Source organism: Carcharodon carcharias, chromosome 10 (genome assembly GCF_017639515.1).
Source record: "Carcharodon carcharias isolate sCarCar2 chromosome 10, sCarCar2.pri, whole genome shotgun sequence".
NCBI lineage: Eukaryota > Metazoa > Chordata > Chondrichthyes > Lamniformes > Lamnidae > Carcharodon > Carcharodon carcharias.
Genome location: NC_054476.1, coordinates 113,887,963 through 113,898,992, shown reverse-complemented (window position 1 = coordinate 113,898,992; position 11,030 = coordinate 113,887,963). Strand labels below are relative to the sequence as shown.

Below are 11,030 nucleotides of genomic sequence, written 5' to 3'. Positions count from 1 at the left end.
CGGCGGGATTTGACAGTCCCGTCAATGTCAATGGATTTTTGAACAGCTCGTCGCATTTCACAGCCCTGTCTCCTCCACCCTTTAACTCAATTCCACTACTGGGCCAGTGGTCACTCTGCCTCTCCCCAAGTACATGACTGGATGTAAACCCAGTATTTAGTGGCCATTTTCTAGCCTCCACTTGCTGCCGCTATCCAAAATGGCATTTAAACCCTCTTCCTTTGACCCTAATAGGGAAATGTTACCACTAAATCAAATCTCTCTCCCGACCACTAACGAGTGGTGAAAACATCCTGTTATCTCACTATGGGTACCCACATGGACCCCAGTTATGTCTGTCTCTTTATGGGGTATGTGGAACATTCCTTGTTCCAGTCCTAATCCGGCCCCCTCCCACAACTCTTTCTCCGGTACATCGATGATTGCTTCGGTGCTGCTTCATGCTCTCGTATGGACCTGGAAAAATTTATTAATTTTGCTCCCAATTTCCACCCCTCCATCATTTTCACATGGTCCATCTCTGACACTTCCCTTCCCTTCCTTGACCTCTCTGTCTCAATTTCTGGTGATAGATTGTCCACCAATATTCATTACAAACCTACCGACTCCTACAGCTACCTTGACTACAGCTCCTCACATCTTGCTTCCTGTAAGGACTCCATCCCATTCTCTCAGTTCCATCGCCTCCGTCACATCTGTTCTGATGATGCCATTTTCAAAAACAGTTCCTCTGACATGTCTTCCTTGCTCCTTAACCGGGATTTTCCACCCATGGTGGTTGACAGGGCCCTCAACCGTGGTCGGCCCATCTTCCGCGCATCTGCCCTCACCTTCCTCTCCCTCCCAGAACCATGATAGGGTCCCCCTTGTCCTCACTTATCACCCCACCAGCCTCCGCATTCAAAGCATCATCCTCTGCCATTTCCGCCAACTCCAGCATGATGCCACCACCAAACACATCTTCCCTTCACCACCCCCGATGGCATTCCGCAGGGATCGTTCCCTCTGGGACACCCTGGTCCACTCTTCCATCACCCCCTATACCTCAACCCCCTCCCATGGCACCTTCCCATGCAACTGCAGAAGGTGCAACACCTGCCCCTTTACTTCCTCTCTCCTCACCGTCCAAGGGCCCAAACCCTCCTTTCAAGTGAAGCAGCATTTCACTTGCACTTCCCTCAATTTAGTCTACCGCATTCGCTGCTCCCAGTGTGGTTTCCTCTACATTGGAGAGACCAAATGCAGACTGGGTGACCGCTTTGCGGAACACCTTCGGTCTGTCCGCAAGCATGACCCAGACCTCCCTGTCGCTTGCCATTTCAACACTCCACCCTGCTCTCAAGCCCACATGTCTGTCCTTGGCCTGCTGCAGTGTTCCAGTGAAGCTCAACGCAAACTGGAAGAACAGCACCTCATCTTCTGACTAGGCACTTTACAGCCTTCCGGACTGAATATTGAGCTCAACAATTTCAGATCATGAACTCTCTCCTCCATCCCCCACCCCCTTTCTGATCCCCCTTTTTTCCAATAATTTATATAGATTTTTCTTTTCCCACCTATTTCCATTTTTTTAAATGTATTTCCATCCATTGTTTTATCTCTACCTTTTAGCCTATTTTGATCCCTTCCCCCCACCCCACCCCACCCCCACTAGCACTATCTGTACCTTGCTCGTCCTGCTTTCTACCCATAATGTCACCTATTAGCACATTTCTTAGCTAATATCACCACCGTCAACACCCCTTTGTCCTTTTGTCTATCTCCAACTATCACTGGCCCTCTATCCAGCTCTACTTGTCCCACCCCCCACTTAAACCAGCTTATATTTCACCTCTCTTCTATTTTTCCTTAGTTCTGTTGAAGAGTACGGACTCAAAACGTTAACTATGTTCCTGTCCGCAGATGCTGTCAGACCTGCAGAGTTTTTCCAGGTATTTTTATTTTTGTTTCTGTTATCTCACTTGTTTATTATGGAACCTGTGTCTTGCCATTCTACAACAACAATGGGAAACCGTGTAGTCATGCCAGTGATCCCCCCGCCCCCCCATACTTGTCTCGCTTGACTCCAATATGAGGAATCAGCCATGCAATGAGACCAATGTGTTTTCAGCATAAGACATGACCTGTTTTTAGCTAACATTGCCTGACGTGTACTGTGTTTGCCCTAGTTTGCCCTGGGGAGGAGTTTCCTCATCTCCAACTGCACTTGAATTCAAGTTTTCCTTTTAAATTTGTCCAAGTTGGAATCAGGTCAACTTTTTTCAAAACACTGCTTATAAATCAGTCCAAACACAGGAAAACCACACTTAGCCTGATTATTCATACAGAAAGAGCGAGCTGGTGTTAAATGTTCCACTGCTAGGGGTGGGCTTTTGCACTTTTCAGACATGGGCTTTCACCGACTCGACCTCTAAGCATGACACAGGCCAGTGAGTGACTGAAACTGATAAGAGGCCTACGTTCAGTACGAGGCTGGCACAGGCCCAGCAATGCAATTACTGCCACTTCCAAAACTCTGCCCACAAAACGGGCCTCGAACTGCAGGCACTGGCAGTAAACAACTTGTTTCTCTCATGTCTCAGGTGACCCTCTGCTGGACCTGATTGTACTCATTAGGTTTGAAGAGAAACAAGCTCTTTGTGCTAACCTGCAAGTCATTTGGTCTCAAGGTTCCAACATTTCACAGAATCACAGAATTGTTACAGCGCAGAATGAGGCCATTTGGCTCATCATACCTGCATTGGCTCTCTGAATGAGCAACTCACCTAGTACCATTCTCCTGCCTTCTCCCCATAACCCTGCACATTCTTTCTTTTCAGATAACTGTATAATTCCCTTTTGAATGCCTCAATTGAACCTACCTCCACCACACTCAGGCAGTGCATTCCAGACCTTAACCACGTGCTGCCTGAAAAAAAGTCCTCATATCACTTATGCTTTTTTTACTAATCACTTTAAATCTGTACTCTTTTGTTCTCGATCCTTTCGTGAGTGGGAACAGTTTCTCCCTATCTACTCTGTCCAGACCCCTCAATTTTGAATACTTTTATCAAATCTCTCAGCCTCCTTTTTGCTAAGGAAATCAGTCCTAACTTCTCCAATCTATCTTCATAACTGAAGTTCCTCATCCCTGGAACCATTCTCATGAATATTTTCTGCATCCTCTCTACTGTCTTCACATCCTTCTGAAAGTGCAGCACCTGGAACTGGATGCAATACTCCAGCTGAGGCTGAGCTAGTGACTTTTACAAAATCAACTTAACCTCCTTGTTCTTGTACTCGATGCCTGCATTAATAAAGCACAGGATGCTATATGCTTTATTAACCGCTCTCTCAACCTGCCCTGCCACCTTCACTTACTTATGCACGTATACACCCAGGTCCCTCTGCTCCTGCACCACCTTTAGAGTTATACCCTTTATTTTATATTGTGTCTCTTGTCCTTCCTACCAAAATAAACCACCTCATTTCTCTGCATTGAAATTCACCTGCCACTGCCCGTCCATTCTATCAACTTGTCTATGTCCTTTTGAAGTTTCACAATATCTTCCTCACAGTTCACAATGCTTCCAAATTTGGTATCATCCCCAAACTTTGAAATTGTGTCCTGTATACCAAGGTCTAGGTCATTAATATATATCAAGAAAAGCAAGGGTCCCAACACACCCCCGGGGAACTCCACTATAAACCTTCCTCCAGCATGAAAAAAATCCATTAGCCACTACTCTCTGTTTCCTGTCATTCAGCCAATTCTGTATCTATATTACTACTGTCCCTTTTATTTCACGAACTATAACTTTGCTCACAAGTCTGTTGTGCGGCACTGTATCAAATGCTTTTTTGGAGCTCTGGTTCGCTTTCTTCCACATGTTGCTGGTATACCCAAACTACAAACCAACTTTCAAGAGCAGAGAGGTACCCAATGGCCAGCTCTTTACAGAGGAATTCTGGCAGGGAATCCAAAACTAGATGCTGTGATCTTAAAATTAGAACCAGGCCACTGAGGAGGAAAATCGGGAAGCATTTTTTCACACAAAGGGTGGTGGAAATCTGGAACTTTCTCCCTCCGGAAGGCTGTGAATCAGTTGAAGATTTCAATATTGAGATTGAGATCTTTGCTGGGTCAGAATATGAAGGGATATGGTGCAAAGGTGAGAAATGGAGTTGAGGTACATCTTAGCCAGTGATCTAATCGAATGGCAGAACAGAATAGAAGAGCTGAATGGTTTTCTTCAGCTCCTGTGAGGTGCATAAGATTAGTCTGGGGATAGTTTGGCTGCTTCTCTAATTAAGATCTCAGCTTTTGCTTCCTCCTGGCAATCTGGCTGAGGAACTCGCCAGATTCCCTGTGGCCATCGCTCTGTCTTACAGTCTGTTGATCTCTAAAGCTCTCACAGGTGTCCAGTTTAGATGGGATACTGGGAGTTGAAGTTTCAGGCTTTATGTTAGAAGCCAATGTTGGAGGGATGACAATGTAACAAGGGAAATCAGAAGTTTGAGGGGGAGAATGGTGGGCTCTGTGGGAAGTGAGAAAACCTCTCCTGTGTAGAAGTGATCAAAGGGAAAAACACGAGTAAACACTAGGATTATCATCTCCCCCAGCTGAAACATAAAGGCGAGCTTGTACATCATTCATGTTCTATCACACTTAACATCTTCACTGTAAGGCAGGCCACAGTGACACTGAACTACAGCAGCAAAACAACATCACAGCAAAGAACTTCTCAGCTCTGGAAGGACCTGTCTCCTGCCACATCTTTCTATTGCATTCCCTCTGTCCTAACCCCAGTTATTAATCTCAGTCTGGTCACTCATCTTGGAAACTGGTTTCCTGTGAATCAAAACCCATGACCGCTTCATCAAAGAAAGTTATTAAATAAAAGGAAATCAATACAAATCACATCGCAGGCAACGTTCCAAAGCTCTTTTTTTTTAAACAGCTTCACATTTCGTTGAAATGCCCTGCTCGACAATAATGTGGATATGATTATTTGTTTTTTTTCTTTGCTTACCTGACTAAACTTTCACAGAAACCAGCTTCATCTCTTCCACCCTGCAGAGAAAGGAAACAAATTCAGGAGGTCAGGGGGCAGAAGCAAAACTTTACTGTCTAAAGGAGTGGGCAAAGGGTAGAACGGCGTCTGTGGGCATCACAATATTGTGATGCCCACCTTCTCAGGGGCTATCCCACCTGCCCTGACTCTATACACCCCCAACATGGTGGCTCCTCGGGCACTGTACCCCTCAACACCCAGCAAGACATAGCCTTACCTGCCGAGCACTGGCCCCACCAGTAATGTGGCAGTGCCCAAGGGGCATGGCTTTGCTCCTGAGGCATTGTTACATGGCTGAGGGTATTTTCACAGCTGTGTTACAAATATAGCAGTATCCCTTTAATCAAGTCCAACACCACACAGGTTACCTCAGGTAACTGACTGGTTAGTTTCAACATTGGCAGCATTCTCAGGATGGATAAGCTTACTCATCATACTAAAAACATTGCCAAGATTCAATGGTTTCCAGGTGGTGCAGTGGATCACCAATAACCCTCATCAATGTGACTTCATACCAGATTGGAATTATACTGCCGCAATTGCAATGCAGCGCAGTTCTGCTTACTCCTGGTGGTGTCACATCTTATCTCGACTGACATTACACAGATTTACTGTCGCAAAACCAGAAGTACTGCTTGTACTTCAGATCAACTCACCTGAACACCACAACTGCACCCCACGCATTAGTCTTTCACTGATAGTGACTCTATCATTAAGGAGCAAAAAGACTCCTATGAACAAAGAACAACCAGGGAATAAAGATTTTTAAAAATTCATTCATGGGATGTGGGCATCACTGGCTGGGCCAGCATTTATTGCCCATCCCCAATTGCCTTTGAGAAGGTGGGGGTGAGCTGCCTTCTGGAACCGCTGCACCTACATGTAGTCTAAGGCTAATTAAGTGTTGGAATGGTTCAATCACAAGAGGACAGAAAAATCAACAAGACATCTCCCGACATGCCTGTAATTCAATCTCAGCTAGAAATTTACTGCACTGAGGGAAGTCATTTGGTTAATCGCGCATGTGCTGGTTCCTTGAAAGAACTATTCAAATAGCCCCACATCCCTGATGTCCTGAATATTTGTCTTTTCAGGGTGGTTACAGCACACTAGGAGGCCATTCAGCCGATCAACTCTGTACCAGCTCTCTGCAAGAACATCTCAGCTAGTCCTGCTCCCCCACCCTGTCCCCACAGCCTGGTAACTTTCTGTCCTTCAAGGTGCTTATCCAAACTCCTTTTGAAAGCTCCAGTCACAATTTCAGGCAGTGCATTCCACAACCTAACTACTCACTGTGGAAAAACATCTTCCTTATGTCTCCATTGGTTCTGTTGCCATTTACCTTAAATCAATTTCCTCTGTCTCTTGATTTTTCCACTAAAAGGAACAGTTTCTTCCTAAATACTCTGTCCAGACTCCTCATGATTTTGAATACCTCACTGAAATCTTCTCTTCTTTAAGGAGAACAGCCATGGATTCTCCAATCCATCTATGTAACTGAAGTCCCTCTTCTTTGGAATGAACCATTCTTATCCATCCCATGCACTCACTCTAAAACCTTCACATTCTTCCTGAAGTGTGGTGCCCAGGATTGGATACAATATTCCAGTAGAAGCTGAACTACTTTAGAAACACGAGGAAGGATGTGAGGGTCCTTGAGAGGATGCAGAAGAGATCTACCAGAATGGTTCCAGGGATGGAGAATTTTAGCTACAAGGTTAGATTGGAGAAGCTGGAGTTATTCTCCTTGGAGCAAAGGAGATTGAGGGGAGATTTAATAGAGGTGTACAAGAAAATGACAGGTTTAGGTAAGGTAGATAAGGAGAAACTGTTCCCATTAGTTGGTGGTACATGAAACTGAGGGACACAGATTAAGGGTTTTGGGCAAGAGATGCTAGGGGAATGTGAGGAAGAGCTTGTTACACAGTGAGTGATAATGAACTCGCTGCCCATGAGAATGATGGAAGCTGAGGTAATGAACAATTTCAAAAGGAAATTGGAAGAGCACTTGAGGGAAATAAACTTGCAGGGCTACAGGGATAGAGCGGGGGAATGGGAATGAACTGGATTACTCTACAGAGAGCAGCCTTGAATTCAGTGGGCTGAATGGCCTCTTTTTGTGCCTGAATGATTGCATGCCCAGAGTTTTATAAAGGTTCACCATCGCTTTTGTATTCTTATGACTCTTTATAAAGCCCTGGATCCCAAAATGTCTTTTTAACCACTTTCTTAACCTGCCCTGCCACCTTCAATGGTTTGTGCAAATAAGTACCACCAGGTCTCTTTGTTCATGTAGCCACTTTAGAATTAACCCTTTATTTTGCCTCTCTTCAATCTTCCAACAAAATGTATCACTTCCCACCTCTCTGCATTAAATTTTATCAGCCACAGATCCATACATCTCACCAGTCTATGTCCTCTTGAAGTCTATCATTATTCTCTTCACAGTTCACAACACTTCCAAGTTTTGCACCATCTACAAGTTTTGAAGTTGTGCCCTGTGCACCCAAGTCTCGCCCATGAAGATAGGCCAGGATTAGTGGTGGACCGGGTACCAATTCTAGAGAACACCTTCATCCAGTCTGAAAATCAACCAGTTGCCACTATTCTGTTTTCTGTTACTCAGTCAATTTTGTATCCACGTTTCCATTCTCCCTTTCATGCTATGAGCTTCAACAATGCTGATAAGTCTATGATGTGGCATTTTATTAAACGCCTTTTGGAAGTCCATATACACTACACGAAACCTCATCAACCATCTTGGTTACCTCATCAAAAAATTTGCCACATAACAAACATTTTCATCTCCCTTTCAATTCTATTGGCAATTATCTTCAGCCCATGTCCTCTCAGTGAGACAGTTCCTTCCTAAATATTGCTGTTTGTATACAATGACAGGTCGGTGAGATTGCCATGTCAGTGCCAATCAGTTTCAAATCATGGACAAAGTTACTATATGGATTCAAACCCCATAAAAAGCTGGTTCAAAGGCGTTACTTCATTTCATGTATGATGTCAACAGCTACCAGAATCAGACAAGTCCATTATGCTAGCACCAGGCAACCCCTCAACATGGCAGATTGCACTGCCTGAAAGGGTACTTATTTTTAAAAGGGAACTGAAAAACTACTTGAAAGGGAAGGATTTTCAGGGCTACAATATATCTACAATTTTCCAAGGCACTGGGGATCCTGTGAATGCGTGGGATAGAATCAATACTAGGAGGAGGATAAAGAAGGAATTTCCATTTGTTATACTGAACATACAAGCAGATTTACCTAAATAACAGGAAATAGGGGTAGATGGCTAAAGATAGAGTAAAAAAAGGCCAAAAGTGCAACAACTTCCTTCGTTGCTGGAGAAGCCAGTTTTAGCAGGCCATGCCTCCTATGACACTCCTGCGCCCAATTTTAATGGGCCAAGTTTGCATAGCAACCAAAAGACACAACAGTTTTCATCATAATGAAATGAGGATCTTCATTCTGGTACCCTCAAATCACCCATTGGAAAATCAGGCACCAGCCAAATGATTGCTGCCAAACCTTAGTCAATTCCTGTGACTTCTGAGCCTCTATCAGGCCCTATAAAATCAGATATAGATGTCAGTTTTGCCCAGTAGAACCTTCTCGTCAGAAGATTGGGGTTTCACATCTTGAGCCTAGATGAGCTGACACTCCAGTACAGTACCGAGGAAGTGCTACACCTGCAGAGGAGCTATCTTTCCAAATGCAATTCAACTGAGGCACCACCTGCCCTCTGAGGTCAACACAGAAGATCCCACTGTGATATTTGAAGAAGAGCAGAGGGGTTTTCCTTGGTGTCCTAGTCAATTATTGTTAAGCTGGATTATCTAGTCATTACCTCAATTTGTTTGTGGGATCTTGCTGTGTGAAAATTGGATGATGTTTCCTATATTACAGCAGTGATTTCTTTTTTCATTCATTTACGGAATGTGGGCGTCACTGGCTAGGCCAGCATTTATTACCCATCCCTCATTGTACCTCAAGAAGGTGGTGGTGAGCTGCCTTTTTGAACCACTTCACGTCGTGTAGGTACACCCACAGTGCTGTTAGGAGGGAGTTCCAGGATTTTGACCCAGCAACAGTGAAGGAATGGTGATATATTTCCAAGTCATAATGGTGAGAGACTTGGAGGGGAACTTCCAGGTGGTGGTGTTTCCATGTGTCTGCTGCCCTTGTCCTTCTAGATGGTAGTGGTTGTGGGTTTTGAAGGTGCTGCCTAAGGAGCCTTGGTGAGTTTCTGCAGCGCACCTTGTAGATGGTACACACTGATGCCACTGTTCATCAGTGGTGGAGGGAGTGAATGTTTGTGGATGGGGTGCCAATCAAGCGGGCTGCTTTGTGCTGGACAGTGTCAAGCTTCTTGATCATTGTTGGAGCTGCACTCATCCAGGCAAGTGGAGAGTATTCCATCACACTCCTGACTTGTGTCTTGTAGATGGTGGGCAGGTTTCGGGGAGTCAGGCGCTGATTTACTCGCTTCAGGATTCCCAGCCTCTGACCTGCTCTTGTAGCCACAGTATTTATATGGTTAGTCCATTTCAGTTTCTGGTTAACGGTAACCCCAAGATGTTGATAGTGGGGGATTCAGTGATGGTGATGCCATTGAACATCAAGGGGCGTTGGCTAGATTCTCTCTTGTTGAAGATGGTCACTGCCTGGCACTTGTGTGGCGCGCATGTTACTTGCCACTTATCAGCCCGAGCCTGGATATTGTCCAGGTCTTGCTGCATTTGGACATGGACTGCTTCAGTATCTGAGGAGTTGTGAATGGTGCTGAACATGCAATCATCAGCAAACATCCCCACTTCTGACCTTATGATGGAAGGAAGGTCATTGATGAAGCAGCTGAAGATGGTTGGGCCGAGGACACTATCCTGAGGAACTTCCGCAGTGAAGTCCTGGAGCTGAGATGACTGACCTCTAACAACCACAACCATCTTCCTTTGTGCTAGGTATGACTCCAACCAGCACAGAGTTTTCCCCAATTCCCGTTACACTACGCATTTGGGATGTCCTGAGGTTGTTACAGAAACGTAAATATTCCTAGCGATTGGGGAAGCAAGGTGTGAATGTGAGATTTGCATTGCTAAAACTGGCTCCTTTATTTCAGAAAAACCCAAAGTGAAAATGATTAATTCATACACCCATTGAAATGAATAAACAGTCAACTTAATCAGAATGTAAATAGTTATTGTAATACCTTAGTTACATTGCAATTTTGCCAATACTGTAATTAAGTGTCTATTACTGTGTAATTACATCATGGTCCACAGAATTTAAATGAAATGCTTCCAAGTAATTACAGTTAACTGGAGCACATTAGCAAGAACGAATCATATTTGTGTAGAGTGCCCTGGCGAGTGAATGCATGATTATCACTTCATCCTTGCTGCCAGGGTCAGCACAGCCTGTAATTACATTGTTAGGAAGTAGAGATAGTTTAAGTAAGTTATATTGGTATTTGCAGGTGTTAGGAATGAGTTTTAACTTTAAAGTTTAAGTTTGATTTGTATTTCTGTATTTGTGTGTTAAGAAAGGGTCAAGTAGTGTTTTAGTTTCACTTTAAAAGGTGCCTCCATTTCTAAAGAGAGTTTTACAACTGTTGCAGCTAAGTTAAATAAACAAGAGTAGAGAAACTGGGCTTTTGCCTAGTAACAGAGGTCCACAGAGGCAGATCCCTTCCACAGACACACAGAAGAAACTTGAAACTGCAGTTTTGATAAGAAGCTGCTTGAGTTCAGTTGGTTTTGAAGACAGCTACCAGGAGAGACTGGAGCAAAGGGGACAAATAACTTGTCCCAAACTAAAAGAAAAAAACCCAAAATCCAGGGGAGTGGAATAGGAGAAAGTCCCAAGTAGACCTTCTAGTCAAAGGAAGGAAAGGAACCTGGAAAAGATCCTGTTAAGTGCAGTTAAGAGTGAGGGGCAAAGAGAAAGGCTGCAAGCTTCAGAT

General features: G+C 44.3%; 1 protein-coding gene across 2 annotated transcripts in view; it reads right to left on the bottom strand.

Annotated features, from left to right (window-relative positions):
* LOC121283140 (protein spinster homolog 2-like) overlaps positions 1–11,030 on the bottom strand; it is a 113,057-nt gene that overhangs the window by 4,574 nt on the left and 97,453 nt on the right. For both annotated transcript variants that reach the window (XM_041197295.1, XM_041197294.1), the window contains one exon: positions 5,013–5,053. In XM_041197295.1, the coding sequence (XP_041053229.1) occupies positions 5,017–5,053 (37 nt within the window). In that variant the 3' untranslated portion in view covers positions 5,013–5,016. The remainder of the gene's footprint in view (positions 1–5,012; positions 5,054–11,030) is intronic.